At 40.7% G+C, this 18,794-nt stretch overlaps 1 protein-coding gene across 1 annotated transcript in view; it reads left to right on the top strand.

The window, feature by feature from the left end:
• Positions 1-12,045: 12,045 nt before the first annotated feature.
• LOC102732943 (sialin) overlaps positions 12,046-18,794 on the top strand; it is a 16,617-nt gene continuing 9,868 nt past the window's right edge. The window contains exon 1 of the mRNA XM_081828544.1: positions 12,046-12,234. Within this exon, the coding sequence (XP_081684670.1) occupies positions 12,141-12,234 (94 nt within the window). The 5' untranslated portion in view covers positions 12,046-12,140. The remainder of the gene's footprint in view (positions 12,235-18,794) is intronic.

Here is an 18,794-nt window from a genome sequence, read left to right as displayed (position 1 = left end):
TGCTCAGCGGGAAGCCTGCTTCTCCCTCTCCTACTCCCCCTGCTTGTGTTCCCTCTCTCACTGTGTCTCTCTCTGTCAAATAAATAAATAAAATCTTTGAAAAAATAAAAAATAATAAAAGACACCTCTAGGGGCACCTAGGTGGCTCAGGCGTTAAGCATCTGCCTTTGGCTCGGGTCATGATCCCAGGGTCCTGGGATCGAGCCCCACATTGGGCTCCCTGCTCAGCGGGAAGCCTGCTTCTCTCTCTCCCACTCCCCCTGCTTGTGTTCCCTCTCTCGCTGTGTCTCTCTCTGTCAAATAAATAAAATCTTTAAAAATAAATAAATAAATAAATAAATAAATGAATCTTTCTCTCACACAATCTCATTAGTTTATAGCCACAACTTGTAAGTTAAACTGAGACCTGGTTTAAGTGCTTTCTTTGATGTGTAAGGATGATATGACACAGCTCAATAATTATGTATCTTACTGCGGGCTTTTATTTGGGGCTGGGGGAGTAAATCAATCACATCCTGTAGATGAGTTTTCTTTTTGTCGTTGGATTTCTATTCTTTGTTGTTTGTTTGTTTGTTTCCACAAAAAGGGGACTACTGATGGAATTGGAATCACCTCACCAACATGAAGTAACCAGTTCTTTCAGAACTTTTTTAAATAGGAAGGATTGAATTTTAATATTCTGATTTATTAGCATTACAACTGATTTGCCCATTGCAATTTTTACTCCTGAAGAACTCAATTGGAAAGATAATCTAAACAAAACTGCTTCCTGCCCCCCCGCCTTAAATTTCTGGAAGAGAAAAACCAGTGTAAGCGTTCCCTATTAATAGAGTACATAAAAAAATGAAAAGTCAGCTATCCCTCAACAAAAGGATTAATCATAGTTTCTCTAAAAATAGCAAATTCTCATGTGTCATCTTAAATATGGTTGACTTTGTATAAAACTTTAGAAACACATCCATTGGAAAAATACGGTATTGCTGTATTAATTAGCAGGTTATCACTATGCCCTAGCACTTTCTGCTATCAAGATTCCATTGATCTCAGATTTTCTTTTCTCTTATGAAACAACAAGTTATTTTCTAAGCCAGCATATCTTTCCTTAGTCAGAAAATATGAATGTATGTGTGGACAGAATTCTGACCAAAAGGGTTACCAGGAAGGGCTGACTCAACAGAGCTGTGGCTAGACATCTTAGTTAGAAGACTAGATTTGAACCTTAATCTTCTAATCTGCCTGAGTCATTCAATTTTAAGTTGCTTTGCATGCACTTTTAGCTTATTTCTGAAGGTCGTTCTGTTTCTTGTGCTTCTTGTGTGTTTAGCCAGCTGATTTATTATCTGCTTCACTGGTATTTCACAACATTTGCAAAATTTGGTCTAATTTCCCTGACGTTAAAGAGACAAACTACGACATATCTTCTTTCCGTGTATTTAAATTTTATCTGTCAGTCTTTTCCAGGCTTTTCCACAGAGGCAACATTACTTATATCTTTTTTTTTTTAATAAGGCTGCTTTTTCAGCTCCCCTACAGCAAGTGAATGAAAGATTGATAAAGAAAATGTCATATAATTTGTAATCAGCAGTTGACAACTTCACATATTATATACTTATCATTGAAATGGCTCCTATGGGGATGCCTGGGTGGCTCAGTCGGTTAAGCATCTGCCTTCAGCTCGGGTCACCTGGGATTGAGCCCCACGTCGGGCTCTTTGCTCAGTGGGAGTTGGCTTCTCCCTCTCCCTCTGTCGCTCCCCCTGCTTGTGCTCTCTGTGTCAAATAAATAAATAAAATCTTTTTTTAAAAAAATGACTTTTAGAATTAAGTAAAACTGTACTCAAAAGCTTTTTTTTTTTTTTTAAGATTTTATTTATTTATTTAATTGACAGAGAGAGACAGCGCGAGAGAGAACACAAGCAGGGGGAGTGGGAGAGGGAGAAGCAGGCTTCCTGCGGAGCAGGGAGCCTGATGCGGGGCTCGATCCCAGGACCCTGGGATCATGACCTGAGCTGAAGGCAGACGCTTACCCGACTGAGCCCCTACAGGGGCACCTGGGATGCTCAGGTCATGATCCCAGGGTTCTGGGATCGAGCCCCGCATCAGGCTCCCTGCTCGGGAAGCCTGCTTCTCCCTCTCCCAGTCCCCCTGCTTGTGTTCCCTCTCTCACTGTCTCTCTCTCCGTCAAATAAATAAATAAAATCTTTAAAAAAAAAAGTTTTAAGATGCAAAGTTAACATACAAAGTATAGAAAATTAGGGAAATTATGGAGATACAATATCCTAGGATTTGAATACCTGAAAAGGGAATAAACTGGAATTGTAACAGTGGCTCTCACTGATCTTAAACAAATCATTTCATTCGATTGCCATCCGCTAGTTCCCCTCTTTAAAAGTGGTTATAATAATACCCATGTCCTTGGGGCACCTGGGTGGCTCAGTCGGTTAAGCAGCTGCCTTCGGCTCAGGTCGTGATCCCAGGCTCCTGGGACCGAGCCCCGCATCAGGCTCCCTGCTCAGCAGAGAGCCTGCTTCTCCCTTTCCCTCTGCCTGCCGCTCTGCCTACTTGTGCTATCTCTCTGTCAAATAAATAAATTTAACAAAATCTTTAAAAATAAAAATAAATAACACCCACGTGCTTGTGGATATGTTCCAAGAATTACCCAATTATTAGGTTATAAAGCACTGAGGAAATTTTAACTCTGCTGTGAAAACAATTGAGTGCATACTAGCATATAAACATGACAGAAAGCTGCACATTTACCTATCTTGTTTTGTTTATGTCTTGATCACTATCCGAGGACATCTGATAGTACAGCTGCTTAAAGTTAACAGGATATGGGAAAGTATGTCCAGACTATCCATTTTTTAAATTCCTTCCTAAAAATATTATTGCTCTTCCCCTGGAATATATTAATCATATACCACTTGCTCTCTAGAAAATATAAATAAAAACTATGTCCTCTAACTTCCATAATTGTTAGAGAAATATTTATACTTGTCTTGGATGATAATTAAGAAATGTTTCCTTCAAGGTACATTTTACTCATAAACTCCTTGAAGGCAGAAACCATGTTTATACATCTTGTATACCCCCTTAGCAACCAGGACATAATATGAAGCTCCATAAATATTTTTTTCATAAATATTTCTTAGGCTATTCTCTCTGCTAAGGGCTGGGAATGAAAAGTAAGTCAGTCAAGGTTGCTGTTCTCAAGGAATGACACACACTAGTAAACTTACATAACTCTAGCACAATTTGCTTTAATAAAAAAATGGAAAAGGGAGAGATTGTCAAGGAATCTTTAAAGAAAAGATGACATTTTAGTCCAAGGACAAATAAGAACTCATTATACACAGAAGAAGCAAACAGGTAGAGAGAACAACACAAGGAAAACATTGTTATGTATAAGGTTCTGTGAGTAGTCTGATGTGTAAAGCACAGAGCAGATGGCGAGAAGTGCTGGAAACTGAGACTGGAAACGGGGCCAGTTTGTAAAGGTCTCGTGTTCTATACCAAAGAATTTGGATTTTATCCTAGAGACAAATGGTCTCCAAAGTGGGGTGCACTCGCCCAAGAGCATATGCAAAATTATTCCAGGAAAAATCATAACATCTCTATTTACCTTTTCTCATCCTTTTATATTTTGAGTGTTTGATGAGTGTAGCGTGTGTGTGTGTGATTTATAAAGAAAAATACAGGGGCTCCTGGGTGGCTCAGTCGGTTAAGCATCTGACTTTGGCTCAGGTCATCATCTCGGTGTCCTGGGATCAAGCCCTGTGTCAGGCTCCCTGCTCAGCAGGAAGTTGGCTTTTTCCTCTCTTTCTGCTCCCCCCAGCTCATGCTTTCTCTCTCTCTCTCTCTCAAATAAATAAAATCTTTTTTAAAAAAAGAAAATGAAAAATACACATGTTGGGTGCATATTCACAATTTTTATTGATGGAGTACACAATCAAAAAATGTGAAAGACCTAGGCAATAAGCTGCCATTGAAGAGGTTTTTTTTTTTAAAGGTAATAGTATCAGATCTATATTTTAGAGAGATAACATTGAGGTACATACAGATGATACAGGGAAAAGGAGAAATTTTTTTCAGCTTCATTGAGATATTGACATATATGTAAGTTTAAGGTGTTTAATTTTGATGATTTGATACATGTATATGGTACAGTTAGTTAACAGTTCTACCCTCTCACATAATTACCTTTGTGTATGTGTGTAGTGATAACATTTAAGATCTACTCTTAACTTTTAATTATATAACACAGTATTGGGTTTTTAAAATATTTTTTACAGATTTTATTTATTGGGACTCCTGGGTGGCTCAGTCGTTGAGCGTCTGCCTTCGGCTCAGGTCATGATCCCAGGGTCCTGGGATTGAGCCCCACATCGGGCTCCCTGCTCCGCGGGAAGCCTGCTTCTCCCTCTCCCACTCCCCCTGCTTGTGTTGCCTCTCTCGCTGTGTCTCTCTCTGTCAAATAAATAAATAAAATCTTTAAAAAAAAAAGATTTTATTTATTTAAAGATTTTATTTATTTATTTATTTGAGAGAGAGAAGGAGAGACAGTGAGAGATTACAAGCAGGGAGGAGAGGGAAAAGCAGCCTCCCTGCAGAGCAAGGAGCCTGATGTGGGGCTCAATCCCAGGACCCTGGGATCATGACCTGAGTTGAAGGCAGACGCTTAACCGACTGAGCCACCCCGGTGCCCCCACAGTATTGTTAATTATAGTCACCATGCTATACATTAGGTCCCCAGAACTTATTCATCTTATAACTGGGAGTTTGCACCCTTTGACTGACATCTCCTCTATTTTCCTTCCTACCCCCAGCCCCTGGCAACCAACATTCTACTATTTCTAGGAGTTCAACCTTTTTAGATCTTGAAAGATGTGATACAGTATTTGTCTTTCTCTGCTTAACTTATTTCATTTAGCATAATGCCTTCAAGGTCTATCCATGTTGTCACAAAAGGCAGAATTCCCTTCTTTTTATGGCTAAAAAATATTCCATATTCTTCCGTATTCATATTCCATATTCATTTCCATATACCATTATATATACATGAGATAGATGATAGATAGATAGATAGATATCACATTTTCTTTATTCATTCATCTGTTGATAAACCCTTAGATTGTTTCTAGATCTTGGCTATTGTGAATAACACTGCAAAAAAAAAAAAGCTGCAATGAGCATAAGGGTGCAGATATCTCTTTGAGATAGTGTTTTCACTTTCTTCAGATATACACCCAGAAGTGAGATTTCTGGATCATATGGTAGCTTTGTTTTTAATTTTTTAAGGAATCTCCATACTGTTTTCCACAGTGGCTGTACCAGTTTGCATTCCCATCACCAATGGTGCATGAGGGTTCCTTTTATCTCCAATCCTCACCAACACTATCTCTTGTCTTCTTGGTGATAGCCATTCTGATCAATGTGAGGTGATATCTTATTGTGGTTTTGATTTATATTTCTTTGATGATCAGTGATGTTGAGCATCTTTTCATGTACCTGTCAGCAATTTACATGTCTTCTTTGGTAAAATGTCTACTTAAGTCCTTTGTCCATTTTTTTTTAAGATTTTATTTATTTATTTGACAGAGAGAGACACAGTGAGAGAGGGAACACAAGCAGGGGGAGTGGGAGAGGGAGAAGCTGGCTTCCCACGGAGCAGGGAGCCTGATGCGGGGCTCGATCCCAGGACCCCGGGATCATGACCTGAGCCAAAGGCAGACGCTTAACAAATGAGCCACCCAGGCACCCCCTTTGTCCGTTTTTTAATCCTATTGTTTGGTTTCAGTTTTGCTATTGAGTTATATAAGTTCCTTTTATATTTGGATATTCACCCTTTACCAGATAGTTGGTTTGCAAATATTTTCTCCAGTTTCATAGGTTACCTTTTTATTTTTCTGATTGTTTCATTTGCTGTGCAGAGCTTTTCAGTTTGATATAGATCCACTTATTTAATTTTCTTGTTGCTTGTGCTTTGGGTGTCACATCCAAAAACCATTGCAATGACCGATGTCAGAGTTCTTCAAGGAATTTTACAGTTTCAGATCTCACATTTAAGTCTTTAATTCATCTCAAGTTAATTTTTACAAATAGTGTAAGATAGGGGTCCAATTTCATTCTTTTGTATGTAGTTATCCGCTTTTTCCAAAAACATTTATTAAACTATCCTTTTCCCACTGAGTATTCTTGGCTCCCTTGTCAAACAGTAGTTAACCATATACATAAGGGCTTATTTCTGGGCTCTCAATTCTTTTCTATTGGTCTATGTGTCTATTTTTAATGCCAGTACCATACTATTTTGATTACCATCACCTTGTAATAAAGTCTGAAATCAGGAATTTCAAAAAGATAATGAAAAAGAGAAGTATTTAAAAAAAAAGAAAAAGAGAAGTATTGAGAACAGAGTGGAGAGAAACCTTAGACTTAATGGAAATTATCTTTTAAAAATATTTTAACATTCCCCCTTAAATAATTACACTAAGTCATTGTTAATACTCCTGTATAAGTTACAAAGATGTTACAAGAAAAAAATGGTCAGTGGAATTTAACTCACATAACCATGAGGAAAAGATCTCCAGATGGAGAAGAGTCTCTTTACAAATAATGATGGGATACAATTTAAAGAAAATAATTATTAAATCCTAGAGATTCAAACCCATAAAATGACAAAGAATTTATAAATTAATCCACAGAAATCAATTCTCAGGTGATTAACTGTCAAGTTTGGCAAAAAAAAAAAAATTTGAATAAAATATCTCAATAACCATTATAGCTCAATAATCATTATAATTTCTTATTTTTTATTTTAGAGAAAAATCTAGGATAAAGAAAGGATGATTTTGTAGGATCACATTGTTCATCCAAAAATTCCGTTATTAGTTTTAATATTTCCAAATCTAGTGATTCAAATATTTGTCCTTCCATTCAAGTTTTTACTCCCTATATATTACTGTCTATTTGAAATTCTCACCTTAGTACTCTCACCAAGGCCAACATGATAAGACACTGTGAAACATGATAAGCACAGTGAAAGAACCAATGCTAGGAACTGCTCAGCCTGCAAAGATAAATAAGACTTGGTCCCAGGGCCTAGGAAACCCAAAGTCATAAAAGGGAACCAAGACAGTTACATAGCCAACTATTAACTACATAATTCCAAATAGAATGTGATACGTATTTTAAAAGAGGTATAATGAGGGGCGCCTGGGTGGCCCAGTTGGTTAGGCGACTGCCTTCGGCTCAGGTCATGATCCTGGAGTCCCGGGATCGAGTCCCGCATCGGGCTCCCTGCTCAGCAGGGAGTCTGCTTCTCCCACTGACCCTCCCCCTCTCATGCTCTCTGTCTCCCATTCTCTCTCTCAGATAAATAAATAAAACCTTTAAAAAAAAAAATAAAAGAGGTATAATGAAAATCAAAAGGGAGTTCCTAACATGGGTAAGCTCATTTTGCAAAACAAACTTAACAATAAAAATTAAAATAGCTGGGGCATCTGGGTGACTCAGTCGGTTAAGCATCTGCCTTCGGCTCAGGTCATGATCCCAGGGTCCTGGGATTGAGGCCCGCATCGGGCTCCTTGCTCAGCGGGGAGTCTGCTTCTCCCTCTGCCTGCCATTCCCCCTGCTTGTGCTCTCTTTCAAATAAATGAATAAAATCTTTTAAAAAAAAGAACTTTAAAATTTGAAGTATCTTTAAAAAAAATTACAATAGCTAACATATTGAGACTTACTACCTACCATGTACTATGATTTACATGCATTACATTATTTAATCCTTACAAAAACCCTTTGAGGTTGTTTACTATTATCTTCATTTTATGGAGGAGGAAAACAGCTAGAATCTTTCGAACTTGGCACTCTACCCAGATGCTTTTTTTTCCATCCAAATACAGGATTCTGGGGAAGAGAAATAAACCCTCCCATGGTCTAGAGCTGTGTTGTCCAATATGGTAGCCCACCGCCACATGTGGTAATTGAACACTTGAAACATAGCTGGTCCTAATGATGACATGCTGTAAGTGCAAAATACACAGAGGTATGGAAGATTTAGTACTGGAAAAAGAATGTAACACATCCCACTAATAGTTTTATATTGATTAGATGTTGAATTGATAAAATTTTATATTATGTGTTAATTAATATATATTATAAAATTCATTTCACCTTTTTTTGTTTGTTTTTCAAGTTTTAATATTGCTACTAGAAATTTAAATTATATATGTAGCTTTCACCATATTTCTATTGCACAGCATTGTTTTAGATTGTTGGTAAAGCAAAGAATTATTAACCAAAAAATAATAATGTCAACAACAATCTTCTGTGGTAGTGAGCCATCAGGAAGTAAATGCCAGAAGTAAGGGGAAAAAAAGGTATCATCTTATGCTTTAAAAAAAAAAAAAAAGTCCTCTTGGGACACCTGGGTGGCTCAGTCGGTTAAGCATCTGCCTTCGGCTCAGGTCATGATCCCAGGGTCCTGGGATCAAATCCCGCATCAGGCTCCTTGCTCAGTGGGGAGCCTGCTTCTCCCTCTGCCTGCTGTTCTCCCTGCTTGTGTGCTCTCTCCCTCTTGCTCACTCTCTCTCTCAAATAAATAAATAAAATCTTTTTTTAAAAATCCTCTTTAGGGGCACCTGGGTGGCTCAGTCATTAAGCATCTGCCTTCGGTTCAGGTCGTGATCCCAGGGTCCTGGGATCAAGCCCCGCATCGGGCTCCCTGCTCCGCGGGGAGCCTGCTTCTCCTCTCCCACTCCCCCTGCTTGTGTTCCCTCTCGGGCTGTCTCTCTCCGTCAAATAAATAAATAAAATCTTAAAAGAAAAAATCTTTAGGGGGTTCCTGGGTGGTGCAGTTGGTTGAGCATCTGACTCTGAATCTGACTCTTGATTTCAGCTCCAGTGGTGATTTCAGGGTCCTTGGATTGGGCCCTGTACTGGGCGTGGAGCCTGCTTGGGATTCTCTCTCTCTCCCTTTCCCTCTGCCCCTCCCCACTGCACTCACGGGTCTCGCTCATTCTCTCTCAAATAAATAAATAAATATAAATAAATAAATCTTTTTTTTAAAAAAATCCTCTTGAGGCGCCTGGGTGGCTCAGTCGTTAACCGTCTGCCTTCGGCTCAGGTCATGATCCCAGGGTCCTGGATTGAGCCCCACATCGGGCTCCCTGCTCTGCGGGAAGCCTGCTTCTCCCTCTCCCACACCCCCTGCTTGTGTTCCCTCTCTCGCTGTGTCTCTCTCTGTCAAATAAATAAATAAAATCTTTTTAAAAATATAATAAAAATTAAAATTAAAAAAATTAAAAGATCCTCTTTGGAATATTATAAAACAAAACAAAACAAAAGTACTTCCTCTGGGTTTAGAATCCATGACAATGCAGTAGCAAGAAATATATCCAGCACCATGTTGGTTTCTAACATCATACATTCTGGAGAAATGGCAGGAGCAGAGGCTATACAGGATGAGCCTAGAATATCTTATTATACCAGAAAGTAAGGTAGAGCTCAAAAAAACACAACAATGGAGGCATGTGAAAGGGACATAGGAACCAACTGAAAGATTTTCCAATCACCAAGCTGGAACAATTCGAACAACAAAATAACATAGTGTTGGATTATAACCCAAAGTACAAAATAATAACCATGGGCCCATAATAATATAACCAAATACTTGAATGAATAAGTTAATAAGGGAGAATAGACAAATCACCCATACAAAGGAATTCTGCCCCTCAAAGACTTGGGAAAGTCTTTGCCCCTACCCCTTAAGTGTAAGCTGCACTACTGACTTCCTTCCAAAGAGAAAAGTATGGAAAGGGAGGGGAGAAAAAGGAGTAACTTTACAGGGGGAAAATCTGACAGAGATTATCTCAGGTATGTGATGAAGCTTAACATCACTAGTGATATAATTAGTGATAAGTTATATCGACAGCACATTCCCTTCATATTATATGATGAGCATGGCGTTTTACCTCTGCGGTCCTCCTCCCCAAAAACCATAACCCCAGTTCATTTATAAGAAAAACATTAAACCCAAATTGAGAGACTTTCTACAAAACCTACCAGTACTCTACAAAACTGCCAAGGTCAGTAAAAACCAAGAAAGTCTGAGAAACTGTCAGTCTACAGGAGCCTAAGGAGACACAATGACTAAATGTAATGTTGTCATCCTGGATGGAAACCTAGGACAGAAAAAGAACATTAGGTAAAAACAAAGGAATCTAAAGTATGAACTTCAGTTAATAATAACCTATCAATATAGCTAATCAGTTGTGACCAATGTCTCATACTATTGTAAGATCTTAACAGGTCAAATCAAGTAAAGGGTAGGGAGCACTCACTGTACTATCTCTGCAACTTTCCTATAAACCTAAAACTCTTAAAATAAAATGTGTATTAAAAGAAAAAAAGGACCTCTTCTGGTTTGAAATCTTTCATTATCTGTTAGAATCTTTATTCCCTGGTCCAAGTCTTCTATAAAGTTGCTATTCATAATGTGGTCACCTGTGAGTTTCTTAGCAATACAGAATCTCAGGCCCATCCCAGATGCATTAGTCAGTGTTCTCCAGAGAAGCAGAACCAATAGAGAGAGAAAGACAGTGTGTGTGTGTGTGTGTGTGTGTGTGTGTGTGTGTGTGTAAAGTTATATAAGGAATTGGCTCATGCAATTATGATGGCTGGGAAGTCAAATCTGCAGTGTGAGCTAGCAGCCCAAAGACCCAGGAGAGCACGTGGTTGCAAATCAAGTGTAAAGGCAGTCACTGGACAACTCCCCCTTGGTCGGGGAGAGGGTCTTTTGTTCTATTCAGGCCTTAGATTGAATAAATTCAACCCACATTCTGGAAGAGTTCTGTTAACCTCGTCCAAAAACACCCTCCAGGTTGTCAATGCCAGACCTGATAAATCAGAATCTGCATTTTAAAAAGATCTGCTGGGTGATTTCACGCATATTCAAGTTTAAGTGGCATTGCTGTAGAAGACTCCTAAAAGGCCAGAATCCCTCCTTAAAGATCTTAAAATATACATGGTAATTTCACTAACTCAGAAACTAGGCTTGATTTGTTGTTGTTTTAACTTGATAACTCTCCTAGCATTTATTGATCCGGAAGTGAGGGATGCCTTCAGAAATCTCCACTCTCTGTGCTGGGTGAGGGTAACCCTCCCATTTGTTCCCACGTGGACCTCACCAAGCTTCTGACCCGGTTTTTTTTAAATTACTGTCCTGTGAGTCTTCCCAGCTACAATGAGCTCCCCAAGGGCATCTACCACATCTTATTTTTCCTATCTCCAGGTCTCTATTACTCACGATAACAGCCAAACTGAAGTCTGGCGTCAGGACTGCAGGCCCACATCTGTCCCATTCCCACTGCCCCATCCCCCAACCCTCCCAAGAGAGACTGTACATCTTCCTCTTTCTCAGGCAGCATATGCCAGAAGTTACTATTCGAATTAGATCTGGGGAGACATTACACACAGATTACTCTATAGGTTGAAGCATATGAAATTGACAATATTGGCTTTTTTGACCCACAAAATCAGCGATTTCCTAGGACTGAACAGTATGTTTCCATTTAGTGTTTTTCCTTCGCAAAAACTACTTTAGGGACAATATGCTGTCACGGGTAGATAGTACCAGGATTGCTAATATTCATGACAATTTACTATTGATAAATTAACGTCAAATACACACCATTCACTTCCCAACTTCGATCCCAGCCCTCCCCTTAATTATGCGCGATTCAAGTCCTCGCAGCCGCCTCCAGGGTCCCACTCATCCCGGAGGGGCAGCCCCTACGCTTTTCAAGGGAGCACAAGAGGGGAGAGCGTTGTTCCTCAGAACGACGGCGATCTGGCATGCCCAAAACCCAAGGGGCGAGATAACTCAACTCCCACCGCGCCCCACCAGGCCACAACGCCCTGAATTCTGCCTTTCCCCACCCAACCCCTCCACAGTTGCCCGAACCTAAGATGGCGGCGGGGGCGGAGTCGGTGCAGCCGCCTTTAGGCGGGACCGCGGTGACAGAACGCAGCCGAGGGGCGGTGCCAGCGGCGCCACCCCGCCCCGCCAGCGCGGCCCGGGCCTTCGGCTGTCCGGCTCCCGCTCTCCTTTCTGCCGGTATCGCCGTCCTGCTTCTCGGAGGCGTCATGAGGTCCCCGATTGGGGGCCTGGCCTCGAGCGATGGCGAGGAGGGCTCAGATAGGACGCCCCTCCTGCAGAGCACCCCGCGGGTTGAAGCCGGTGAGCAGCGGAGCTGTCCCAGGGCGGGGGTGGCCAGGACACCCGCGCCCTTGGCCGATGGGACCAGAGCTGCTTAGGCGTGAGGGGTCTTGAGGAAGGGAAGCGAAGGCGCGAGGGAACTCGAGGAGGGGGAGTCCGTTCAGAGCCCCGCTTAGCCCCCGCCTGCCCCGGTGCCCAAAAGCCGCTCTGGGGTCTGGCGGGGACCGTGAGGCCGGGCCGGGCTGGAGGCTCGGGTGGGGCCTCGGCAGGTGCAGCTCCGCGGGGTCTGGGCAGGGGCAGCTGGGCGCCGCCCGCTCTGGACTCCTGGCAATTCTCGATAATATCGAGCGGGGAACCCCATGTTAGAATGTATTGTAGGAGAACCTGTGAATCAATGGGCAAGGGGCCGAGCGGAAGACCCGGAGTAAGAGCAAACTGGGAGAAAACCCTGCAGATCGGTGGGCAAAGGGTTGGACGGAGCTGCTAGCTCTTTCTCTCTGTCACCGCCAGGTTTCCTCAACTGCCGCCCGCCGGCATGTAATCTGGTAGCGCCTTGGGCGAGGAGCTGAGACCGAGGAGGACTGAGGTTAACATTTGTGTGTATGTGGAGGAAAACTATTGCATAAGCCAGCGAATATCTTGAATTTTTTTTTCCGTATGGTAGTCTACGGTTACATCGTAGCAGGTCTACGATTTAAGTTAGAAAACAGTTATCTTCAAGATAGAAGATCTATAAAGTTCTAAGATAATTTGCCAAAGGTCTTGCAGCAAATAGAAAAGGAAGTACTTCACAACGTATCTTCCCTGAATTTGGAGAAATTAAAATATATTGCTATTTAATACTTTTATAAATGTTAACTTCTTTAAAAGTAATTAAAACTAAAGAACAAATCCATTTGTACGCGTTCTATAGTTTCAAAGATGTGTGCATGAGAAACAGAGTTGAATTAGAAATTTGACTTTTCCTGACCAAGAACAGGATCGTCCTGTGGTATCTTTTGTGTTTTTAACATTACCAGATGGTGGCAGTAGATGTGGCAACCTAAGAGCTCCATCCGGCAGCTGGGAGCTTATTTTAGAGGACGCTCAGTGTAAATACTGTACCAGTGACGTTAGACGTGGAAGTTGGACTTAGTTCCATAAACTGAGCTTTTTCTGTGGCATACACTGTTAGATTTCTAAAATCTTCTGTAAAATAATCTAGTATGGAAATACAGAAACAAATGCCATCAAGATATTCCCTAGAGACTATCATATTCTGCTGCAGTTGAGAAAATATATACAGCTGTACTTCATCCACGCCTAAGTGTATAGTTTTGATTTTTCAGGAGAGAAAGGCCAACAAAATGTCAGTGGTAACATTTTACAGTAGTAAAAAGACCTTAGAAACTAACCACCCTCTGGTGATGCATCATTTTATACATAGACAACCAAGGGCCACAGAGATTACATTCCCAAAGGTTGCAGCATGTAGCCACATTTGTGTTATATTTGAGAAATTCCTATTTGAAAAATGCTTAATCGTTTTTACTTGATCCATTACAAATTTGAGAGTTCCCCATCCATGGTGAATACGAGGACCTGGTTTTATGTTTCTTTACTAAGAGCTAAACTTAAGATATGTTTCTTTAGTGTTAAGAATTAATGCCTCTCAGGTTGATGTAATATGATGGAATTTTCAGTAACCCAACTATGGTTACCCCTCAAGCATTTGCTTTTACTCAGCCTGGTCGATTTCAGAAATGCACACCAAAATGATGGGAGAAGGCTGGTTCAACACTGATAAACAATAGGAAGTCTATAGATTTTTCTGCCTAATTTAGGTAGGAGGAAGGGAGGGAACTAAGCAAGGAAGAGCAAAGCTTCCCCTCCCACACATAAAAATTCTTCATTCCTCACACTTTATACCAGTTGAAGGTTTGCTTTTGAATGAATGACATGTGTCTTGCATTTGATTAAGTGGATTTTCAAAATACTGTTGCACCAAAAATGTACTCATTTGTGTTAGGAAAAAAATCAACTGTAGGGCTTCTAAGACATTTCTTGGTGTTTAAAAACAGAGCATAGATTTGAAGCCAGAGTCCCTAACTGCCAAACCCAGCTCTACTAACTAGGTGTGTGAGCTTTAGCAATTACCTAAGCTCTCTGTACTTTCCTTATCAATAAATCAGGGAAAATAATATACCTAATTTACAGGGTTATTGTGAGGATTAAATGAGCTAATAGGAAGTGCTTAGAAGAGTTTGGCACATAGTAAATGTTAGTTACTATTACTATTATTATTATTATCATTACTTTCAACGAAGGCCATTTAGATTTTGCATTCCTCAGAGAAGCTGGGCACGGCAAAATGAGGTCCCCATTCTTCATGGTCACACTGTATCGGAACTTGTGATTTCTAGCTTGTAATATAGGTCATTCTGTGCTTTGTTTTCATTGATGGGGTGTTTTGTTTGTTTGGGGTTTTGCCTCTACTACTCTGTTGGGGAGGTTACATTCAGGATTCAGTTACACAAGCATTGAGTTTCACAAATACACTTCTTGTGTGAATATAGTCTTAAATGTAAGATTCGGAGTGCTGGTAGAGAGCAACCACATTACAGAACAAAGGCAAATGGCCTTGGATCATTGGATCATTTGGTCATATCACAATAGTAACTGAATCCATTTTGAGGGAATTTGGTGTTTTCACATAAACGGGTATTAATTTGGGAGCTAAGAATACATAAGGATCTATCAGGAATTAATTATCCATAAGACAGAGTAAGACTAGTTGAATATTACCCTTTCTTTTTAAAAAGATTTTTATTTTTTTTATTTATTTATTTGAGAGAGAGTGCGCACAAGAGGGGGTACGGTCAGAGGGAGAAGCAGACTCCCTGCTGAGCAGGGAGCCCGATGCGGGACTTGATCCCGGGCCAAAGGCAGTCACTTAACCAACTGAGCCACCCAGGCGCCCTGAATATTACCCTTTTTAAACACAAAACATATTGTATTCATGTTAGAAAAGAAATCTTTTTTCTTTTTTGGAAGATTTTTTTTTTTTAAGTAATCTCTATGCCCAACATGGGGCTCGAATTCACAACACAGAGATCAAGAGTCACATGCTATACCAACTGAGCCAGCCAGGCGCCCCAATAGGAAGTCTTTTTTAATGCAATTCCTGGGCCAAGGGGGCTCACTATGTCCAGTGCCCACCCTCCTCTAGGAAAAATCGTCATCTGTGTGGGTCAGTGCTCCTAACCATGGATTTTCCACCTCAGTCTCAGCCCCTCACTATTCAGTACTCCTTTCTCCTCCCCACTGCCAAACCCTTCCACAATGAATAAATACCCTGCATTCTAGGGTTTTCACCAGCCTTCCCTCCACCCACATCATTGCTTCAACAGAAACCTGGCCTTCTGGGCATATCATTCTCACTCCTCACTGCTGCCTCAAGGGGTGATTATTTTCTCTTGCCCTGTGCTAATTGATGAGAGTGACTCTTCCTTATTCCACATGGATGATGCTTCCAGACAATTACCCCTCTACTCTCAATGCCTGGTGACTTCCTACTCATTGATGAAGACTCTGTATAAATGTTCTTTCTCCAAGAGGCCTTCCCTGACCCCCACCCCACACATACACACACACAAGCAGCTTAATGTGACTCCTTTGCCCCTTGTTACATACATATATTGTAGTACTTTATCTTTTTGGTATAAATTTCTCCAGGGTGAACAGGAAAGGAATTCATTTTTGCTGAGTGCTTATCATAACTGCCCTAGAGTATTTCATTTAATCTACACACAACCCAGTGAGGTGGTTATTGTTTGCCTCATTTTAGAGCCAAGAAACCTGAGAATGAAAACTATTTTTTTTAAGATTTTACTTATTTGTTTATTTGAAAGAGAGAGAGGACACGAGTAGGGGGAAGAGCAGAGGGAGAGGGATAAGCAGACTGTGTGCTGAGCAGGGAGCCCGATGCGGGGCTCGATCCCAGGACCCCGAAATCATGACCTGAGCCGAAACCAAGAGTCAGATGTACGCTCAACCCACTGGGCCACTCAGGTGCCCTGAGAATGAAGACTATTAAGTAACTTCCCCCAAAGACACATGGCCGGTGAGATTCAGGACTGAGATTCATTCCCAGGTCTGCTTCTCTCTAAATTAGCCTGTGTTCTTTCAACTACACCCACTCCACATTCCTAAATTTAAACCATGTTTTAGAAGCTGATGTTTGTTTTGATGGGTGCTCTGTTCATTATGCAAGCATGATTTTGCTTTGAACTTGATTTCAGTGTGACGGATGCTTGATGGATGTTCTCTGTCTTCATAATGCAAGCATTCTTTTGTTGGACCAATTTCAAACATTATCCAGATTCACTGGCACATTTTGTCTTAACACCATGCTTTTTTGAAATAAAATTTTTCTGACTGATTCTTAAGCAACAGCCATTTTTATAAAGTAGTGACCATATATTTTTAATATCTCTTACGACCTCATAGCTATATACTTTGTGACATCTGTGTTGGCTTTTTATTTTCTGATTATTGACTGTGCCCCAAAAAGTTAAAATTGCCTGACCCATAACTTCTAGGTCAGTTTTTCAAGTAATATCAAGCTGCTTGCCCCACATCTTCATAGGATAAGGTATAATCACAGTCCAATGAAACATCTCATGGGGAGAAGCTGATTACAGTAAAATAAGGTAACTGCAAATAGGATAGAGAGAAGTAATAACATTACAGGTCAGAATGGCATAAAATAAAGTTGTCTAGACTAGTAAATTGAATTACTAGTAACTTCATTCCTCCCTTTCACTTACTCCCACATCTAATAGGTAGGCAAGTCCTGTCAGTTCTGTTTTTAAATTTATCTCAAATCTGCCCATTTCTGGGGTGCCTGGGTGGCTCAGTCAGTTAGCATCTGACACTTGATTTCAGCTCAGGTCTTGATCTCATGGGTCCTGGTTTGAGCCCCCAGGCTCCTCCTTGCTCAGTGCTTCTCCCTCTCCTTCTGCCTCTCCCCTGCTCATGCTCTCTCTCTTTGTGTATCTGTCTCAAATGAATAAATAAAATCTTTAAAAAAAAAAAAAAAGGATCTGCGCATTTCCCGGGAAAACAATAGTCCCATAAACGATCTTACAGAGTCTACATCTTCTACTACCATTCACACTCCTCCGCCTTTGTAATCTCCACACGGCAACCAGAGAAGCTCTTGAAACCATAAATGACCTACTGTCATTCCTCTGCTGAAATAGATAATGAACTCTGTCAATAGTACCTTGGCAAAGCACACAGTACATGTATCTGGAGTTTTCTTGTTCCAAGTTACTCCAAGTAACACACTTTGGTTGTCCAAATTTGGCAAGATTATGAGTCCACCATCCAGACTTATGTGTATTACTCTCCCACACAGAGCGATGATAAAGAAAACACGCCTCACACTATCCAAAAGTCTCTTAACTAGGCAGCAGCCCATATAGTTGGAGCAGAAAGCAAATGTATCTAGATTCAGTTAACAGAGACAGCACATATGGAGCCTTAGAAATACAGTTCTCACAGGTCAAGATCTCACTATGGCAGTGGTGCCATAATTCTAATAGCTGTACTCCTCCAAAAGGAGTCGAGAATGCCACATGACAAGTTCTCTGGTAAATGATGTAAATCCTGCACAGAGGAAAAATTGATTGCAGTTGTTAAGTGTGTGAGGGCTTCTCGAAAAGTGAGGTGGATCATAATATGTTAATATATCCCTAAGTAGAGCTGTGCCATATTCACTAATGCTTCAGTCTGAATCAGTACTAAGACCTTTGTACTCTGAAAAACGTACTGTTGCTTGAGGTTGGGTCAATGAAAGCACCAGGATTCCTGAGCAGGGGAAACACACGCACATATAGAGAGTTAGTAGGTCATTACCAAATAAAAGCATACATATATTCATGCATATGTATTTAACTTTAGATTGTCATCACCAAGTAAAATAGACATTCGTGTCTTTCGACAGCTATTTATTAAACACTCAGTGTTTGCCAAATTTACAGGTGTAAAACCCTGGATTAGCCACTCTCTCTCTCTGTCACTAAGGGACCAATCAACCTTAACTTCCTAAATTCCTGTCCCCTCTCCGATTCTGCAACTCAGCAAAAGAAGAAAAAGACCAAATAATGTGCATACGCCTGTAATTAAAGTAAAAAATAGATCAAAATGCCTCCTCTTACATGATCTTTCATTGGTTCCTCCAACCAATTCCGCCTTCCCTTTTTTTTAATCCCTGTGTTACATTCACTTGCTTACTTTTTTTGAATGTGGGCCCTTTAAGCATGTTCAACTGAGCAACTGTCACAGATGCTGCAACTGTCATAGATTCTGCAAGTTTGCTTCTGGATTCTTAAATACATTTAGTTTAGGTGGGCCTTAAGTATTAATCATGGCTTCTGATTCAAACCCAGCCTCCGAGGATACTTTTCAAGGTAAGAAATTTATCAAGAGGGGTTTCATACGCTAGCCTTGGCAGGAAATTTTTCGTGCTGTGCTACAGTTACAAGTGAGATGGCTACTAATCCATAGTCCACAGTTTCGATGCTTTGCTGTAGTCA

The sequence above is a fragment of the Leptonychotes weddellii genome, chromosome 8 (assembly GCF_054177405.1).
Source record: "Leptonychotes weddellii isolate Sample4059 chromosome 8, ASM5417740v2, whole genome shotgun sequence".
Classification (NCBI taxonomy): domain Eukaryota; kingdom Metazoa; phylum Chordata; class Mammalia; order Carnivora; family Phocidae; genus Leptonychotes; species Leptonychotes weddellii.
The sequence above is the reverse complement of the archived record's forward strand: the minus strand, read 5'-3'. Positions and strand labels throughout refer to the sequence as shown.